At 41.6% G+C, this 20,805-nt stretch overlaps 2 protein-coding genes across 3 annotated transcripts in view; one reads left to right on the plus strand and one right to left on the minus strand.

The window, feature by feature from the left end:
• The window catches only part of LOC131881721 (neprilysin-1-like), a 20,886-nt gene extending 18,039 nt beyond the window's left edge, over positions 1-2,847 (plus strand). Inside the window, exons 10-16 of the mRNA XM_059228667.1 lie at positions 130-226; positions 293-475; positions 565-727; positions 812-931; positions 1,765-1,961; positions 2,250-2,449; positions 2,674-2,847. Coding sequence (XP_059084650.1) covers positions 130-226; positions 293-475; positions 565-727; positions 812-931; positions 1,765-1,961; positions 2,250-2,449; positions 2,674-2,746 — 1,033 coding nt within the window. The 3' untranslated portion in view covers positions 2,747-2,847. The remainder of the gene's footprint in view (positions 1-129; positions 227-292; positions 476-564; positions 728-811; positions 932-1,764; positions 1,962-2,249; positions 2,450-2,673) is intronic.
• A 900-nt stretch (positions 2,848-3,747) lies between these two features.
• LOC131881718 (polyamine-transporting ATPase 13A3-like) lies at positions 3,748-20,294 on the minus strand. 2 transcript variants are annotated; one of them, XM_059228664.1, is made up of 20 exons: positions 19,893-20,294; positions 12,636-12,928; positions 12,274-12,554; positions 11,998-12,202; positions 11,747-11,924; positions 11,497-11,676; positions 11,253-11,398; positions 7,930-8,250; positions 7,713-7,856; positions 7,586-7,651; positions 7,323-7,516; positions 7,101-7,244; positions 6,600-7,024; positions 6,367-6,513; positions 6,098-6,286; positions 5,767-5,984; positions 5,507-5,685; positions 5,190-5,339; positions 4,891-5,119; positions 3,748-3,947 (listed from the first exon to the last, which is right to left on the minus strand). In XM_059228664.1, exons 1-20 carry the CDS (start codon positions 19,954-19,956, stop codon positions 3,837-3,839), a joined length of 3,864 nt encoding a protein of 1,287 aa, XP_059084647.1. In that variant the 5' UTR covers positions 19,957-20,294; the 3' UTR covers positions 3,748-3,836. The 2 variants fall into 2 exon arrangements, with proteins under 2 accessions (XP_059084647.1, XP_059084646.1); XM_059228663.1 differs by lacking the exon at positions 19,893-20,294 and adding an exon at positions 13,094-13,463.
• Between the last annotated feature and the right edge of the window lie 511 nt (positions 20,295-20,805).

Genomic DNA, 20,805 nt, shown 5'->3' on the forward strand with positions numbered 1-20,805 from the left:
GTAACTTGATTTTGCGATTTGATCTGCCATCTGTGATTTGTACGATAATAACTCATTCCATCGTGTTTGTGCACCCGATTCCAAATCAGTGTCTTATCCTTACGTACTATGTACACACATTTGTCTCAGGAATCGATGGAACCGATGTGTGGAATGGACCAACAAAAAACTGGGAATGGCCGTGGGTGCCCTCTTCATTCGGGATAACTTCAACCATGACAGCAAGGTGAGTGGGTGGTGGTCTCATAAGCCGTAACACATTTCTTTGAATAGCCCTAACTGCTTGTTACAGGTCACGGCCCTGGAGATGATCCATGATATCCGGGAGGCCTTCAACGAGCTCTTGGAGGAGAACGAATGGATGGACAAGGAGACTCGAGCTGTAGCCAAAGACAAGGCCAATGGAATGAACGAACGTATCGGTTACCCGGAGTACATCACTAACACAACTCGACTCGAGGAGGAATATCAAGACGTAAGATGTCGTCTAGTCTATTTCATGAAGTATGTACATACTGCACAAGAAAAAGTCAATGAATTCTGTTTTATTTTGCCCTTTGCTAGCTGGAGATTTCTCAGGGAATGTTCCTCCAGGATTTGTTCAACATTTTGGCCTTTGAAGGATCTCGAATCGTTGAGAAACTGCGGCAACCCGTGGACAAGGACAAATGGGCCACCGAGCCCGCAGTCGTCAATGCTTTCTACAATCCCAACAAGAATGACATTGGTAAGAACGCCGCATAAACGACACCTTCAGACATTGTGGCCTTTATTTGATCTTTTGTATGCGTGCGTGTGTGCGTGTGTCTAGTCTTTCCAGCCGGAATTCTTCAGCCTTTGTTCTACAGTCAGCATTTTCCCAAGTCTCTCAATTACGGTGGGATTGGCGTGGTCATTGGACATGAGATAACACATGGGTTTGACGACAAAGGTACGTACAGTAATTAGGCCACGCTTTTCCCCATTGGCCTTTTCTATGTACTCTGTTGCTCAAGGAATCATATATTCATAGAGTCAAAAAGATTTGGCCTAGCATGATATCATTTACTTTTTAGTACTTGTTGGTTCAGTTTTCGCTCAACTTTTCTGAAAACAATTATCGTTATCTTCACCATTATCCTTGCATAACAAGTGCAACTCCTAAACAAATCACGGATAGTAGTCAATATTATGAATTTTTATTTGGAAAACTTAAGGAATGAAAAAGACACTGGTGATACAGGGAGATTACTTTTTTTATTACCTTGTGACGACAATGATTTTGGATCAATGTGAATGTCAGTTGGGTATAATTAGAGGGCTTGTCAGAGAAAAGTCACTCCAATCAAGCCACTTGAGACTTTGCTTTGAACACATTTTGGTAGTTGGGCAGCAGGGTGTCGGGCTGATCGTCCCCATCATGGGTCAAATTAGCATACAAGCGTTTTTGCCATGTAGGCATTTGCATTAGCGTCACTTGACCTCGGTGCTTCATTCTTTACCTAATTGGAGCTACGATTTATTTGGCTCTTGATATTACCAGTTCATTGAAGAGGCTGAAACCTGATATGAAACTCAATACCATTTCTCTCTTCAAAATCACTATGACAACGGCAAACCTAAATGGGACAAAATAAGGCCGGGAGAAAACGGAAGAAATTCGACTTAGCAAAGCGTACGTTACTGTGTCCCTCCCTGTATGTATTCAAGCTTACAAGTAGCAGGTCAACAAGCTCCCATCCTACATCCAACATGTTTAAGATATACGTACGTACATGCTTGCAGGGCGGCAATTCGACAAGCACGGTAATTTGAAGCAATGGTGGAACAATCGGACGATCGCCGAGTTCCGCACGGCCGCCCAATGTATCATCGATCAGTACACGGACTATCAGCTCGAAGACGTCAACTTGAACATCAACGGCAAAATGACTCAGGGAGAAAACATCGCCGACAACGGAGGTCTCAAACAAGCTTTTCGGGTGAGTGTCTGATCAATCGAGTCCCAACGCGAAAGAAACCCCGAGATATACTAGGTCTACATGCCGTAGTACTTTGATACATGCTCTCACCATTACGTACCCAGACAAAAGGGGAAGAAATGGGACGGGAACATAGGTCAACAGACTTGAATATCTTGTTTGTTTTATCGCCCGAGAAACCCCCCGACATGCTTACGTATGCGTATGCAATGTGAAACGTGGTGGCCCAAGAGTGCTTGACGAAAGATTCCTGTCCAAGTGGGCTGATCTCTCTGAACTGTATTGCAGGCGTACAAAAAGTGGGTGGCCGAGCATGGCGAGGAGGCTCTTTTGCCCGGCTTGAACATGACCCATGACCAGCTGTTCTTCTTGAACTATGCCCAAATTTGGTGTGGATCCATGCGACCCGAGGATGCCGTCACCAAGATCCGATCTTCCGTTCACTCTCCAGGACCAATCCGCGTACTGGGACCCCTTTCCAACTCATGGTGAGAGAAGCATATAACAGATTTTGTCTTTTTGTCTGACTAAGATCATCCATATAAATGCGTATTTGCAAATAAGCATCAGCACTTCAAGCAGATGATTTAGTCTGCAATATAATTTTGTGCAAAAATCACTTATAATATCACAATTCATCCTAGATTTGGTTGCCCTTGAAGTAATATGGTTCTATCGTTAAATTAATGTGTGGATATCTCGTCCGTTTTAGGGATTTTGCAGAAGCCTTTCAATGTCCAGCTGGTTCCCGAATGAACCCGGTGGAAAAGTGTTCGGTCTGGTAATTTGAGAAAGATCTTCCACGCGAGGAATGGAATGAATGCTCTATTTTCTGAACTCTTATGTGCAATGAATGAATTGTGAAATAAATTGCATTCCCACATAACGTTGGCTTGATGTGTTCACAAGAGATAAAGAGTGCTCATGATCGATGGCTTTTGATGGCAGGAAAACTGAAGAGGTCAATGAAGGTTACTTTGCTTCACAATGCCAGATGATTGTGTTTTCAATGTAATTAACTTATCCTTTTTGTTCGCCTCTTCTTTCCAACAAAGCAAATAGTGAGCTGACGTGTTTACCCTATACAAGAAGAGTGCTTGCCTTATACCCGACATAGGGTGCAAATGTGGACTTACTACACCCTTTGATATGTAGGTAGATGCACTTCTTGAATGTTATTCTGGCTCCCCGTGAGAGATGATTATCAACCTGGTATATTATGTGCAAACACACTATCAAACTTTTTTCTTTTCCATTAAGATAAATCTTGGCATTAAATAACTTTCAAGGATGAACCAATTACCAAATTCCGCTGAAATCGTAACTTTTCTTGAGATTAGTTTTTTTCCGTCAATCTGGTGTTTGAATATTTCTTCTGAAAATTGAGAGGGCGTTTTGACCTTCGTAAAATAGTGCTAAAAATAATCCGTTTCAGTTTAAAATGTTTGCGAACACTTTTATTGAAATTTGCACTTTTGCCCGAAAGAAACGGAAGGTTGGCGATGAAATGTGCTTGCCATAGTCGTTTTTGCAAAGTCCCTCACAAACGCGGAAGCTTCATTTTCGCCTAGATTGAGTCTCATTTGTCAAAAAAGCCATGTGCTTAAATCATTCACCGTCTTGAATTGCGAGTCTTTAAATGGCAGTTTGAGTTCTTGTTCCAGCAATTAAAGTCGAATTCTCCAAAACTTTGGCGCAAAGAGCTACGTTCTTTCTTTCGTACCGTGTAGGTAATTTGAAACTGAGTGATGAACAGATATAGAAAAGGCGCGAAGAAACTGCTGTGTGGCTAAAAAACGTTTCATTGCTGCTTTCATTCATTATAATACAATCGATTACGCTCGTCTCGTTCATTAAAATGGAACCACTATGATGTCAAGAATCGTCGATGTCCATCACTTCAGAAGTTGGCCTCGACTTTGTGGGTGTATTGGGCATGGAGTTCAAAATGGCTGCGGCAATTATATGCGAGTTCTCTGCCAAGGCCTATAAAAAAAAGAATCGTATATCGTTCGAAGAACCGGATAACCAACCCATGGATGTCGTTGGGCAGAGAGACTCCATCATGGAGAGGGAAAGAAAATCAGATTAGAAACAATCGAGCATGGGGCAAGCAACTCCTTGAGCGAAAATACAACGACCAATCATTATCAACTTGATTCAATTGGGTTTGAGAATTGTCGAGGCAACGTTCAAAATTCCCGCCAAAACAAACCATGATGACACTCCAAAGAAAATCGTTTTCAAATTAAGTCACTTTGTAAAAATAGACCTTCCTCATGATCGAAATTTAATTTCAGCAATGGACAAGTTGATTGGTCTAAAAGACGTCACATCAGTCAAGATGAATGTACAGTTTAGTTTCCTTTCTTTCCTTTCATTCCATACAGATGTATCTCAATTTATTTCTTCAAGAGAGAAAGACAAACCACGATTTTCTGGCCACGGTGGCCCTTTATCTTGGTGCTTTTGTTCTGTCATCACCATGGTCATAGCCAAATCCTATTCACAAAAAGGGGCGATTCGATTTCAAAAAGGCAAATATAGGCAACGTTTTCCGAGAGGAAAGAAAATCCAAGGAATGCCGTAGATATTATAGCTCTTTTTTTCTCGAGACAAACTCCGTCCTTGTGAGGATTCCCACACCTAACATATTAGATAAAACATCCTTCACTTTTTTAAAGCCATCCCTGCTGCTGGCCCAAGGATAAAAGAAAATGCAGTGAGCTTTTCCATTTCCTTCACTACACTGAATGCAATCAAACCCCCAAATTTGTCCAAAATGGAGTCAAATTTGATTTTTCTAAACAAGCCACTTTGCAAAGTTTTCTAAAACAGCTGACGCTAAGCTGCAAACTACTGCAACGTTTATCGCAGGTTAGTTGTATTGCTTTCAATCCCGAAAGTGATGGGTAAAAGCTAGGTTTACCGTCTTAGGATAGAGCTCGTGGTTGCCAGTCATTTCTTGGAAAGCCTCCTCATCGTTCCTCACCACCTCGGTAACGACTGTGAGCCCGTCAATCGGGGAAGAGTCGGTGGGTGTGTCTCGGATCGGTTTCCGACTACTTCTAGAAGAGATGGGTGGCCAAGAAGGGGTGTTTTTCATCCATTTATCCACTGATAGATACACACGCTTGGATTTCTCGTGATTGTGGCAACTAGCGGGTAACGTCAATGGATTATTATTTTTGAAGAAGTTCCAACCATCAATTCACTGTTACCCTTTACCTTTTACGGCAGTGTCTGAAGATTACAAACTCCATGAAGTAATCTTCCGTTAATACGCAAATGACCACATTAGCCACAACAAAACCAATCATCACAAATCGAAAGCCCTCAATTGGAGGCAAGAGGGTTTCGAAACTGCTTTGAAAATAGCTGAAATAGAGAGAAACCCTCTTAGAAGCAAGCTCACATGACTCTACAAAAGCCTTATATATATCAGCTTCTTTAGAAAAAAAGAAGAAAAAAAAAGAAAAGAGATTCAGTCGTCGGAAAAGTGAATAGACTCCGGCGCAACCTCGAGATGATGGACATATACTCACTAAGATGGGTACAGAACAATGTAAAGGGTGAATGCAGTCATAAATAGCAACGAGGCAATGAACCAGAGATTAGTGTAGATCATTTTGCGGTATGGTGACGATTTGGAGAAGGCATAGGCCAAGATGATATACTGAAAGGCCGAGATGGTGAATACCGCGTAGTTCTCCCAGCACGCCACCTGGAGTACAATGCATCAAAAAAGGAAGGAAATGTTATTTCACACACCCAATATATAGACTCGTGAATGAGATGTTCCAACCTCAGAATCCTCGATGGTGGTGGCTTGGTAGTAGTCTTCCCATTTCGTTCCATTGTAGGTAGGATTGTCGCCATCAAATGGGACAAACCACTCTTGAGATTGAACGTAGAAAAATGCCAGACATTGGAATGAAATAATGATAACCATTTGCAATAGGAGCGACAAGATGGGCGTGAAACTGATGAGTGATTTCATTGGAGGATGCGGGGCAAGATCGCCTGAAAATTCGGAAATAGTTGGTCAAACTGTCGCAGCCTCAATTCAAGTGTGACTGGCAATCCGTCATGTCTCCTGTTTGTATATACATATGTATAACTGTATATGTATGTACCTTCAAATGCTTCAGTGAGTCCGAAAAAGAATGCAAACACTGTGATGAGGAAGAGATCGATGTAGAGGAACTGTATATCCGACAGATTGGAGTCAATGCTGTAGAGGATGAGCACGGTGGTGAACTGAGTAAGAGAGTAGGCGGCCATGTACTTGAAGATGCCAAACGAGGTGACCAGAGCACATCGACCTGCAAAATGAGACGACCAATTCAGATGTGTGTGGGCTACTCCAATCAAGATGAGCATTTCCACTGTCATTTGCTCATACCCTCTTTGATCAATTCGGGCATGCAGGAAATATTGGGCTCCTTGGAGGTGAAGGGCGAAGCGACGGAACTTTCAGCCTCCGACAAAGAGATTCCAGTGTGAGCTGCCTTGAGGGCTCCACAATCGTTGGCTCCATCCCCGCACATGGCTACCAAGGAGGCAAATCATGTCGTTTCAGTATCCTTTCCAAGAGCTAACAACAACAACAACAACAATGGGCAGTGTTGCACTTACCCACACAATAGCCCAACTCTTGGAGGTGTTCGACCAAGATTTGCTTTTGCTCCGGACTCATGCGGGCGAAAACAGCTCCCCGTACCGTGACCCGGTCTAAGACCTCCGGGAAATGCAGGCGGATGATCTCGAAACTACTCCCGTCCAAAGCCATGTGATATCGATCGTCCATGTCCAGGATTTTCATGCCGTTGATCGGTTTGGGTCCACTGACCGTGTCGCACAGAGTGAACTCTACTTTCGGGCAAATAGGCTTGGTGGGATCCGGGAAGAAGGCGTGAACCATGATGACACGACCGTAAGGGATGATTTTGCACTCCTTGGCCACTGAGAGGGCCGTGTTGACGTTGTCTCCAGTCACCATTATGGTCCGGAGTCTGGCATTTTGCAGTTGCTCAATTATGGGAGTGGTCTCTTCTTTCAGTCTAAACCAAGGAGATTTTAAAATGGCTCAATCAAGGCGAGGTCACGCATCGCAATATCATTTTTTTAAATCCTCACCTATTGTCCAAGATGATCAGGCCAACGAACACGAGACTTTGCTCAACCTCCTCCCGCTCCATGCGTTCAATTTTGGTAATCTTCAAGGATTTGACCATGTACCTTCTGGCCAATGCAATCACTCGGTATCCTTTTTGTGTGTATCTGGAAGCCATGTTTAAAAATGTCACGCAAGATCTCTGAGGAAAATGGATCTCTCGCTCTCTCTATTGATCTGCTTACTCTTGCAAGACTTCGTGGAAGTTTTTCGGGATGGTTTCCGGAACGCAAATGGAGGCGATTTTTTCCGGCGATCCTTTGCAAAACACTGTAAAAGGGTTAGCGGGCAATCTCCGGACAATGACCGACATGCATTGTCGATTGGATGAGAAAGGAAATTGGCGGATTATCCCGATGTCGTTATCACCAAGATCACTCTGTTAAAGATAACAATTCAAGATATGCATTGAATGGACGGAGTGCCCTGACGATTTCAAGGTTCTTACCTCTGACCGTTTGGGTGACCCTGGAGGTTCTGGTGGTCGAACCACAGTTGGAGCAATTTGGTCATACTACCCAGAGATGCACTAGTTAAATCAAGCTCTTATAGTTGACACTTCATATCAAGCCTACCATTTCCGAGGAATTCCCTGTTGGTTCCTCGAGGATCCATCCGGTGGATTCAAACATCTTCAAGTCCAATGGATCTCCACTAAGCTCGCCATCAATGATGGTCAAGGAGTGACACGTGGCCATACCTCGAATCAATTCTGACCCCTATGAGTAGCAAAAAAAGGTCTTAACATTTATCAAAGCTTCGGCAGGTTCTTAGACAAACCACTGATCCCACCTTGTCCAAATTACTCGGCGTTTTCTCATGGTCGGCGAATTTGGGATCCTTCTCGTCCGAGCCTTGCTTTACCGGAATCACTCCCCACATGTCCAAACCATCTTCCGTGAGAGTTCCGGTCTTGTCGAAACAAACGCAATCCACGCTTCCCGAAACGTTGATGTTCCGGGGTGAGATGCAGAAGATGCCTTTCCTTTGGAGGCGTTTTTGAGCGTAGATACTGCCAATGGTCATGGCCGCGGGCAATGCGGGTGGAACCACGATGGTGATCAAATCTAGCGCATCCAAGGCGATATCCTTGATGCTTTCACCATCCATTAACTGAAAAAGAGTTGGTTGTGGGGCAATAAGCGTGGGATAAATCCTTATGCAAGTTATACTATATATGCTGTGTACACTATTTATCTTATTTTCCTTATTTTGTTCAACATAGTTAACCACGTTTCCTTCATTTTAGTTCGCACAACTGTTTGGATTTTCAATTCGAGGTGCCGCAATTTGATCGCTTGTGTTTAGTTTCCCATAATGAGATTTCCTAATGTTCGAAGTGCTAATTGATACTTAACAACACTTTCTGCGTAGAAAGTGTAGTTGGACGTGTCACACTTTAAGTCCAGAGATAGCATCACGATGCTAACTCTGTACAAGTCCATTGTCCAGCCACATCTTGAATATGCTTCACCCATTTGGAGAGACTAAAACAGTTGGGACTGTACACTGTTCAGAGGAGATACGAAAGGTATCTGATACTGTACGTCTTCAAAAGCATCCATGAGCTTTGTCCCAACCCAGGATTTAGGGTCAATTCTAGTGACCGTAGAGGCTTAATGTGCGTTTTGAGAGCCTCTTCAAGCCCTCGAGAATCCAGGCTAGTTCGAACAATGAAGTCCACATCTCTTCTTTCTCGGGTTCCTTCATTGTTTAAAGTGCTCCCCTCTAATATTTGTATGAAATACGTAGGCCTTGTTGATCTGGTAGCATCTTTCAAGTCAGACTTGGACAAGTTCTTGACCAATTTTCCTGATCAACCTTACATTCGAAGGCTGACTAGATCAGCCAATTCTATCTCGTGGGTAGGTCAGACACTACATGATGTTAAACCCAAATAAGATAAATAGGTTCATTTGGGACTGCATTCCTAAAGGCGATAAGTCATTCTGCAAAAAATCATAACAAGTTAAAACAAAGCCGCTTATTTAACAAACTGAAAGTGCCATATTCTTAGACACAGTACTCAGGGTGTTTAAAAAGCCCTATCAAGTTTCCAGAGAAATTCCCAAACACAAATTGGCATTTTTCTACCTCAAGAAGTCATAGGGAACAACTTTAGTTTTATTGTTTTGTGGAATTCTGGTCCACATAAAAAACTTACATACCTAAAAACATTACAAAAAGTAAGATTTTCAAAAACCTACTCAATGTAAATTAGAAGCACACTTAGTTAGCTCTTGAATGTAATTTACGATATCATCTATTTCACCGCTACTTAGTTACATCGGATTTAGTGGTCCAAATTTCATCGTTTTAGCCCCAAAATGCCCCGGTTATATGTTACTTCAATTTCCCAAAGATATAATATCGATTTTCACTATCGTAAAAATGAAAGATTATTTTTCCATTTCTTGCCTAATTTCAAATTAAATTAAAACCTTGTACAACCATATCTAAAACCCTCAAAAAGCAGATTTTTGAAAATTCATTTTTAAAAGCGTCCAAGATACATTTAGTTGAGTGGTCGCAGAAAAATTCCCAAATGTCAATGAAACCTTAAAGAAGCTATTTTCAATCTGTTTCAACAAAGTCTTCGAGAAACGACAAAATCTATAACATTGTCTGTTGTATGTACTGTCTTCAGAATTCAAGTGAATGCATAACTAAGTGTACACATGATGATTGTAAAACACATTTTCAAAGATTACACTTTTAGTGTGTTTTAAGTGACATTTTATAGCATTTTTAGCTATTGTGAGACTATGTAAGAAGAGGAAAAATATTCTTTTGTATTTGTGATATTGAAAATCGATATTAATTCTTTCGGAAATTGAATTAACATATAACCGGGGCATTTTGGGGCTAAAAACGATGAAATTTGGGCCACTAAATTCCATGTAACTAAGAAGCGGTGACACAGATGATATCATAATTTATATTCAAGAGGTAACTAAATGTGCTCCCAACTTAAATTGAGTAGGTTTTTGAAAATTTTAGTTTTTATAATGTTTTTAGGTATGTAAGTTTTTTATATGGGCTAGAATTTCATAAACCAATAAAATCAAAATTGTTCCCCATGATTTTCTGAGGGAGAAAAATGCCAAGATGTGCTTGGGAATTTCCATCAAAACTTTAAAGGGTATTTTTACAACTGTGTACTGTTAAGTAAAATGATTAGCAGAGAAAACACGTGTAGTGGGATGATTGATTTCCTTTTTAGAAATTAGTTTTCGTAGAGTAAGGATACATTTTTACATCTATTATCTATATCTTATGAATTTCAGGACATTGCTAGACCTTAATTCGTGCACTTGCTCATGATTGTTTGTATGTTTGTTTGTTACAAAGTCAGATGGCAGCTCTCTCGCTCGGCCTGCCATCTGATGATGGGTGTCCCAATGAACGGATATTCCCGCTCCATTGACACAGCCAAACGTGCAACATTAATTATTACATCACCCTCGGGAAAGATCGGATGTTCGCCCATTTAAGGTGTTAAGGCAGCAACTTACGCTGCACTTTAAATTCTGTAAAGAAGCTTGGATTCGGCTAGCCGATAGCCCCCTTACGCAATATGTTTTACGTTCTGCACTTCAGAGGGCGCTTTGTCATTCATTTTATTTTACCAAATAAAGGGCCGATTGGGCCAATTCCTTGTTATTGAATTATAATGCGTTTGTGTTGTTTTTGGCTAATTCTATCAAAATGTTATGTATAATTAGTGCCCCGGGTCACATAATGTCCGGAAAAGAAATTGTGTTCAAGGCAAGGCAAGAGCAGTCTATTTGGCAATCTACCGTGCCTCTTCTCGTTTTCTCTGGGCCGTGTGACGTTGCCATTAAGGGCCCCTAATGCTCTACCAATACGGGACCACAACTAGCCCTTCTTACTTAGTTTAATTCGTCTGAACTTGAGAACACAGTGAATCATTACTTTGCAATCATTATCGTAGACCTTTATTTAGCTTAGCAACACACTCCTCCTGGCCATTGCTTAAGGCCTAAGAAATGCAACATATTTATTGTTAGAAGTGGTAATAAAACTCGATGCTTGCTTTTGAGGCCACTATTAATACGAAGCCTGATATTTGGATTGCTTTACTTTTTGCTTACCTGAGTAACACAAGTGTAAATGAATCCCGCAGCTGCTAAGACTCCGAGGAAACCCACAAATTTATAGGAATCTTGCTCAAACTTGAAGTCCACCGGAGCAGGGTAAAGAATGGTTCGAACCAGTTTGCCTTTGGTAGTGGCAAACCCTACCAACAAAAAGTAAAGCTTGAACATAGTACTGATTTGGGACTGACTCATTCAGCTGATCAGTTTCATTTGAATAACATTTTTCAAGATGGCTCACCAGTTCGTACGACCACGGCCAAGACCTTCTGACCCTTGTATTGTCGGGTTTGAATGACCCTCGTTCCTCCAAATAAGGTGCTCCTTGAGTGTTCTTTGCCATCATAGATTTCACTGCCGCCTTTAGGGAGCATTGTTTTGGTCACAGGAACAGATTCTCCGGTGAGCATAGCTTCGTTCACTGAAAGAGGCGACGTGATCCATCCGTTTGAATAATGAAACACTTGTCATAAACAATGGCATTGTCTTACCAATGGCATTGCCTGAGATGAGCACAGCATCGCAATGCAGGTCACAGCCATGAGATGGAATGGTTATTATATCACCAGGAACTAGATCATCGGAGGAGATCACCTCTAGGAGATCGTTCCCACGGAACACCTCAACGGTGTCCGAAAACATAACGGTGGATCGAAGGCGCTTCTCGTTCTGAAAAGAAGGCATTCAAACTTGTCAATGCAAGTTAGCACCAACATCAAATGTGCGGATGAATACCGCGTACCTTCTTGGTTTGATAGACAGCGGTGGTGATTCCCCCAGCTGACATGATGACAATAGCCGCGGCATAGTAAATATACTCATCCAGAAACCATAGAAGAACAGACGCGATTTGGAACACATAAAAGGGATTCAACACCTCCTTGATCAAAAGATACAGAATGTTTCGCTTCGGGATCACAATGGCATTGTTTCCGTAGATGGATCGTCTGAACATGGGGACATAAAAGAACATCTCGGTCAAACTCAACTCTGGACAAATTGTTTTGATCCGACCCACCTTTGGATCTGTTGGGCTGAATGGAGGCCAGTTTGGGCGTGGAACACACTGATGGGCATTTGGTGGTCCATACCAGACAGTGGGAAGAATTGAGCATTGTTCTCGTCCCAGATGTACTTGACTTTCTTACAGTTGAAATACTTGTAACTGTGGACACTGCGATGACCGGGACCAAATGGATTGGGAATGTCGAACGTCACGTTGTCCGAGGCAGACTTGGAGGCCTTCACGGTCTTGACTGCCTTCACATAATACCGGCAATATCGGCCTTTGTATTCCTCCTACAATTGAAAGAGATTCACAAGAGGTAATTGTTGAGGCATTCGAGCCTTGGAAGGTAAAATGGAAAGCATGAAACAAACCTTGACCAGGATCTGGTTGGCCTTGCTCAAGATGGTGCGCTTGGATGTCAGGAACAATTCCCATCGGGGCACCCAGTACAAGAGTAACCAGAATAGGCCCAATGAGAGTATTTTGCCCAACCACACCAGAATCAACCGCCACGGGACGGTTTCATAACCAGTGATTAGCATTTCCTCCTCGTCACCCTTATTGAGCACAGCTTGGCTGAGGTCCAGGTCCGACTCAGAGGTCGGGGATCTCGAAGGTCCCGGTTCAAAACTGGCCGAGGAGCTGTTTCTGGAGTCTGGCATCGCTGGAAAGACATAATCAGCTATCACCAAGTCGATTTCAGAGTAGAGAGCTACAAAATTGAGATTTTGAAGAAAAAAATGAAGCATGTTTCTACGTCAGAAGGCGAAGAAGGCCGAGGATTCGCATTTCAAGCTAGGGCCATCCCAAATTTGGGGAATCATCTTACAAGATAAGGTGAGCTCCGTCATGTTCATGGGGAGGGTTGCTGATGAAGCGAGTAGACGTTGATTCGAGGCCGAATCTCGATGAAGGGTGCCAATGGGAAAATTCACTTCCAAGCACTCTCCTCCTCGGTGGTTTCGCCGATTCCGGCTGATGCCAGTTTTGAGGATTTGAAACATGTTGTTGCTGTAGTTGTTGTTGTTGCTGCTCCTGCTGTTATTGTTGTTGCCCGACGATTGTCTTATTCAAAAAGGTGAGTTACGGGGGCTGCCAATTGTCCTTGGTCCAGACGTTTCTAGGTCTGAATGATGGCCGGTGACCCGCACTAAAGCAACCACTGAAGCCCTCCTCGGGTGGGCGTGCTGACGACGACGACGACGACGATTTCTGACGCCGTCTCCGGGCCTCGGTCAGCCGCCCAATCCGCCACACCCCGCCCAGACCACACCCATCACGAGAAATGAAGGTACTCCGTCAGCCCCAAATATCAGCCTCCACACACAGGGACAAATTACTACTACTCTGCGGTTGATTTAGTGTCTGCTCCAACTCGACCATGATGGCTCACAAATGAAGAATATGGATGAAGAACCTAGAACAAATCCAGCGAACAACTACACGATGGATCGTGTTCGAAAACCCACGTTGTCGTGGATCACAGGAGTCGTCTTCTTCACTCGAGAGTCTTGGCCAGCTGAGTGAGTCAAGCCAGGCACATCCTCCTTCTCCTCCTCCTTCTCCTTGTTCTCTCCTCCTTCCCTTCCCCTCCCCTTCCATCAAGGCCGCCTCTCTGTTTCCTCCCTCGTGTACCTTGTGCAATCATGGCCAAGGCTTTCTTTCCTTCTCAAGCTTGGAGCTTGGAGCTTTCTCCATCTAAGCAAGGAACCTCAGGAAAAGAGAGGCAAATTCTCCCAAATCGACGCGGACAGGTTTAGACTTGAAGACACGACGTCGGATGATCCCATCCTTCAAATGAGAACTTGGTCATTTTAGTGCTTTTCCCCCTTCAAATGCGACTTGGACGACGAAGGAGTCGCCGAACAATACATTCAAAAGTGGGTCCGGCCCCATTGGATGATGATGATGTTGTCAAGGGGTTCCGTGGGGCAAAAGACACACACACACACAAAAAATCCTTGACGCAATAGCAAATCATGTTTCGGTGTGCCGCGTGATTGCGGCCGCGAGCTCGGAAGAACGTCATCAAATGAAAGTGACAAGATGGATTTTGTGGGACCTTTTTTTGACCATGTTCTGTACTCGACATGTTTTGTGTTCAATGAACCCTTTCTGAGACGAAACATGGCTTGACCTTCGGCGAAAACGATTCCTATGTAACGAAATGATGTCCTGCACCGGAAAAGTCAAAGACTGAGGAGGAGACATGAGATTGTGGTTAACGAGGTTTCATAGAATCACTGTGGTCCTTGGTTCGATTCTCCTCTCTGTCCTTTCTCCACCGGAAACTTGTAATTGCCCAAGACAAATGCCCTCTGGACGATGTGATGGCCTACTTTAAGCTCTCGGACTCTCACAGCCACAGATCAAAATGAAATCGATTCAAGCTCAACATCCCAAGGAACCTTTGAAGATGTATTTATTGTACATATGGGCCAAAGAATCGAATGACAATTTCATGAAAATATTGGAAGGCTAAAAAATTTGTTCGAATCAGCTCAATTAAGAGACCCGAAAGAAACGTTAATTGTAACGGTCGTTGATTTGAGATCAGATTTGTTGTTAAGGTTAAAGAAAGTTTATGGCCAATAGACCTTGCAGTACTGGTACGAAATAAGCAGACGAAAAATAGATCATATAAAAAGGCGATAATCCAACGAGTAGAATATGTTGTACTAAATGCAAAATAGCCCCTTAATTCGCCTCATAACTCATGCTGCAGTGTTGCAGCTCACCTTCTGTACCATTAATCACAACCATCATCCATTCTCTCTCGCTCAGGTCTTGGTGAAAATGATTTTACCTACCCAAAGCCAAGTGTCAAATTACTTCTTGATATGATTTTTTTTTCATCAGCATTGACATTTCCTTTCCTCTGGGCGCAATGGCATTTGTGTAAACCTCACTAAGATATTCAAAAACCTATTTTTATATAAATAAGCACAAGAAAGTAAATTTGCCAGAAAAGGCAACACGTTTTCAATCTCAATTACAGATTTGGTACCATTTGCGTTCTCCCACTCGAGTATTTTTATTTGTCGTTTTCAAGTTCAATACACTTTTAATTTTTTTATTCGACTAGTGTCCATCCCTAGTCATTATGCTGCACAGACGCTTACTAACGCATTTACCGACGATACTATTCAATATTTATGCTGATATCAGAATATTTTTATTGGGCTAAAATTCTAGTCTAACCCTCAGTAAAATATTGAGGGAGCAAGATAGGCAGGTAAGTGTAAGTAACTAATTACAAAATAGAGCAAATTTCAAGCTTCACCAACCCACACAAGCAGATTCCTCTTTCTTGAAAGGATAGCTCTCGGTTTTGGCCAATTTTTACTAGGGTATTCAGTTGCCAGAAGAGAAAAAAACAAAATCTGCAATAATGGGATGAGCGACCTCAAAGAAGAACGGACAAAGAAGTAGGCGCAACAATTTAAAAGACGACAAAAACTCTGATCATCATCCATCACCTGAACATTTCTGGGCGGGTATTCACAATTTAGAAGCGCTTCCTCCTTTTTACGAATGGTCCGAGTCGATTTTCGAAGACGTCACTTCTCTGACATCAATTCCAAGGACTCCTTGACAAGTGGATTGGAACATTTTCATTTTTCTTTTCACATTTGTCAACCTCTATTGAGCATCAGTGTTTCTGCATAAATAATCAATATTGTTTTTGACCTTCTTTTATCAAAACGTTCATTAACGTCAGTTTTTTACACAGGTCATGATTACTTTTCACCTGAGTGGGAGTATAGGTATGTAGTTGTTATTGTCAACATATCTATATCTTAAGCTTAAGCTTGAGTGATTATCAGCCAAATATATGCATGATAATGCAGTGTTTGTTAGCTAAAAGTAAACTCACCAACAAAACGTCCAGCCCATCGATTTTACTGAAGCTGATTTATTTAGAAATATCTCCAACTTTCCTCACCAACTGACTCAAAAGTGACCCTGTTTGAGCATTCAGTACAAAAAATGGAATTGATTGGGCACTTATTGCCTATTTTTGAGTGATCATAAGCACCTTTAATGTTTTGGTCGAGAGTGCACAATCCATTATGCTACCCTGGTTTTTAATCCTTGGCTAACCAAATCCAATTTTTTATGGTATTTAAATCAAAGAATGATTTGAATATGGGTCAACCTGCGGTCGTTTCCCGGGGTTAATGTTAGAATTGATGATGGAGAGGGAATTTCTCGTCATTGGGTAACCCATCATCAAATAACAGACCGAATGAGAGAGGTACAATCCAACTCCATAACAAACGGAAAAAAATTATTGAGCTCAAAGTACCTGCCTCCATGAATAATTCTTGAGTGAGTCCAACTTTCGGCCCGAAGCCAAGCACGCCTTCCTTCTTGTACAGATCATTCGAGGTCTTTCTTCTTATGATTCGTTGTTGCACCCACGAGCAGTAATCACCATCATCAACAGCAACAACAACAACGACGACGAACAGGTCAACGGCAATCAGGACGAGTCAGGCCTCAGTGTTTTTTAACTACTATGACCAAGGTCGCTGTATCGTTCGCTCAAAGGCATGTGTGAAATTGCCTGCCTTATCACCGTCATTACCTGCGTACAACAGAGCCTAACTTCCGTCTTCCTTCTGAAAAAAATGAGCTTGAAGACAAATTTGAGATGCAACGGCGTCTACCTCAATAATCGTTTGTTTCGAATTCATCTTGATTGTCCAATGTAAAAACACTCGACTCTCGTCATCCGTACGTAGAATGAGTAGACGGTCAAGTAATCTGCCTAGCTGTCATGAAATGTTTTAACCGGATAACAAAGTGCATGTCTTGTTTTGCTGTGCTTTTACTAAGAGCTAGGTGATACCATCAAAAAATGTGTCTACGGCGGGATATTCGCCAGATTCATGTGTCTTGACAACTGCTCCTTGAACTTTTTTCACCTTAAAGATCTCAAGCGTGCTGAATTTCGCTCAGGTGAGCTTGGGGCAATGTGACACGAAAGTAACCACGGGTCTGTTGTGCACAGTAATGCATTGCCTTTTATGCTTTTTTGTTAACCCATAATAAACTTGGGTGTGTGATTGCGAACACTATCCGTGTGCAGGATGCCCCAAAAGTTTGGCCTGTTCCAAAGCGATGCAAAATGACACACATTGTAAATGTGGTTGAGCATCAAAATGAACCTCTAAGAGTGGNGCCTTTTATGCTTTTTTGTTAACCCATAATAAACTTGGGTGTGTGATTGCGAACACTATCCGTGTGCAGGATGCCCCAAAAGTTTGGCCTGTTGTGGTTGAGCATCAAAATGAACCTCTAAGAGTGAAACTATTTCGCGTATATCTTTGTACTTCTTAGAAAATAAGTACATGATAAGCTGAGAGCTTGCTTCTTATCAAACACATTGTGAAGGGACACTTCAAGTCAAAAAGTGAATTAGATTGTGTTTCTTTTCAGGTCTAAGATTGAGAAACCTTTCCCCGCCAAACTTTTTACTGATGGTCGTACAAAACACATGTGACGGAAAATGGTCTACGTTTTCTACAGTCATAGCGAGTTAGTCCCTAATAAATATAGCATCAACTTGGACCTAGTATTTCAAATTGAATTAAATTACGACTTAGTTTCTTTAGGCAAAACATATCCCATATTCATTATTAGGGACGGGCAAAATGTCCAAAATAGCGAAGCCTTTTAGAGATAAAAAGGTGCAAAAAATAAGCCCAACATGTGCTGAAAAAGGTGCAATTAAAATCAAAAAGAAAGGGTATTCAAATCCTTTTTTCACAGTAGCACAAATTTGAAAAGCGCATTCTAAAAAAACCGAATTTTGCCTCAATTTTGGACCAAATTGACATAACGTTTTTTGAATTGGTTATTTCTCTTCTTTTCCCACCAGTAGATCTGCAACATTAATCTAGCTTTTACATTGATCGAACTGAAGATAAGTAGGATGTTTTTATTTCTTAAAAAGAGAACATAGGTAGCCTGGAGGAGGTAAGGAAATCAGCTGTGCTGCGTTTTTTGGGCTGCTTAACTTTTATAGTGATCTACTTAGCTTGTGTCTTGACTTGAAACTGGCTTGTTTCATTTCTGTTCTCCCTTGTTTCTCAACCAAAAGTGAAGTACTTTGGACCGACAAAATTCAAAATTTGACATCAATTGTTCAAACTTTGGAACGAATTCTAACGCGAAGAAAGTTTGATTTCAATCAAGAAAAACAGCTTTAAGTCAATGTGCAAAAAATGTGCAAAATAAAGTACAAAGGTGCAAATAAAGGTGAAACGTGCAAATGTGTAAAAAAGTGGTCTTTAGTGACAAAAAATCTTTTTGCACAATTTGCCCGTCCCTTTTTAATACATATAGGGACGTTTAGGCAAGCTCTGGCAGGTTCGTTTGTTTGCTGATAACAGTGTCAGTGATGCATGTTTGGGGCTTCCAACACGTTTTTGAGAAGCTGACCCTTCTTTTGCATTGTTATATGAGGAAAGATCAGCTTCGTTAAAACCAGTTTGAAACGCCAATTTTGCATCACTGGTATTGGCAGGCAAGTTTGTTTGCTGGTTCTAGCGCTTGCCTAAATGTCCAAACAGAGTAGTCAATATAGTCCTTTTCATTCTTCCCTTTCTCCTCTCGTTGCGGACAAACCAGTGGAGAAATACAACCATACACTTTAAGATGCCTGACTATAACAAGGTATTTTTCGCTGAACGACTCATTGCTGATCTATTCTAACACCAAAAATACAACACGAACCCTTTTGAGAGACCTTTCAAATCCTGTAAGGTTAAAATTACAAACACTTTATACATCCAAATAGAGATAAACAGAGAGCTATATATGGTATATTTGCAGCATTCCAGCGGGTTTTCACCATCATGGTTTTCATCATCATGCTTTTCATCATCATCTTTTTCCCTTAAATAGTGCTAAAAAGCCAATGGTAGGCTTAAAAAAGTAATGCTTTTAAGGTTAGTCACCAAAAACTTGCGCAATTGTACTTTTCTTAGTAATATTTGGTTGGAAACGATGATTGCCAAAGTGTTGACATGTTGTTAATCATACAGTATACAACCGCCTGTAAAATGATGATTTACATGTCGTAATTGTTCTGAATTTTAGCCTATAGAGAAATGGAAGCATCTCCTAGAAGATTTGAAGGTTGATTCATTGTGTTACAGTACTTGGGCAATAAATTGTTTATTAAATAATCTCTTGATAAAGTCTGGCATCTTAGAGCGTATTCTCTAGTTTCTACGATTGTTTGTCCTCACCTAGACGAAGCAGAGGGCGCTTCTCTCGCTCAATGAAAAGGGCTATAGCAATCGAGCTTTTCTTTTTTGCAGAAAGCCAGCAATTATTTACCCAAACAAAATGCCATTCAGCGTTTGTCATAGCATCTTGATTTCCAATTCAGAACTTATATCCCACCTCCTCTTGAGTGTAGACTAAAAGAGAATCTAAATCGTGGCTTGTCTGATATTTGAAATACGCTATCAATTGCGTCCTGTCCAATGACTCTCCTTTAAAACTAAATCGTCTCTACAGATGACTTATTGCACATTCAATGAATGACAACTTATATACCATTCCCTTGAGCGGATTAATTTTTAGCACTGTACATGGATTATTTAACTCACCATCATTAAAGTTCTTGTCGCGTTTCTCACTGACTTGACTCATGTTTGCGTTCTTGTGGTTCATGTTGTCCAAACAATGCCCAAATGTACTCAGAGACACGATTTATGCGTTTGTTTTGATTCCATCATCACCCCCAGTGCTACTTTTTGAAACAACAACAAAAGCTCCTCTTCGTCGTCGAATGGTTATTTCGAGAACTACTCAACACACCAATCGTCTCATTGGAGAGCTTGTCCCTCACGTGACTAGTCAGTTCAGACTCGCGATCAAACTGATATGCGAACTCAGGCGCCCATTTCACAGGCCCTCCTCAAAGATGCCCACTATAATGCAGTAGTTCTTGTACATAGGTATATACAGCCGCTACTGTAGATACTACTAATATGTATTAGAGGAGACATGCCCGACGGAGTCGTCGGCATCGTCCAATCTACGAAATCCTGATTCTTTCGACGATGTTAAAGCAATACATAACCTGTCTTCCGACTGAAATGCTTAGAGCGACTTGTCATGCTTTAATGAACAAATGATGGATGTGCGGTAGGGAATGCGAGTTTGATTCATATGAAAGAAAATGCATGGTAACAATTGATAACGTCTCCGACATTTACAACTAAAGCTAGATTGTGCAAGAGTACTTTGCCAAACAAGAAAAAAGTAATCCCTAAGCCACTTGATTAATTGGAATGATATTGGCAGCCTTTTTCGTGGGAACAATTTGGCTGGTGGGGAAAAAAGACCAAATACGCATTTGAATGGTGTGAAAACCGGTTTTGACGTGGTCATTGTCTTTTTTCTAAGCTACTGAAATAAGTGTTGCCGATGAGCATTCCAGTTTACCTCAACGGAAAAGAAAACATACGAGAGGAGTATTTTGTTAGTGAGTAAAAGTAGAGACAACAGTAAGGGAAT

This window comes from Tigriopus californicus, chromosome 6, assembly GCF_007210705.1.
Source record: "Tigriopus californicus strain San Diego chromosome 6, Tcal_SD_v2.1, whole genome shotgun sequence".
In the NCBI taxonomy this organism is placed as follows: domain Eukaryota; kingdom Metazoa; phylum Arthropoda; class Copepoda; order Harpacticoida; family Harpacticidae; genus Tigriopus; species Tigriopus californicus.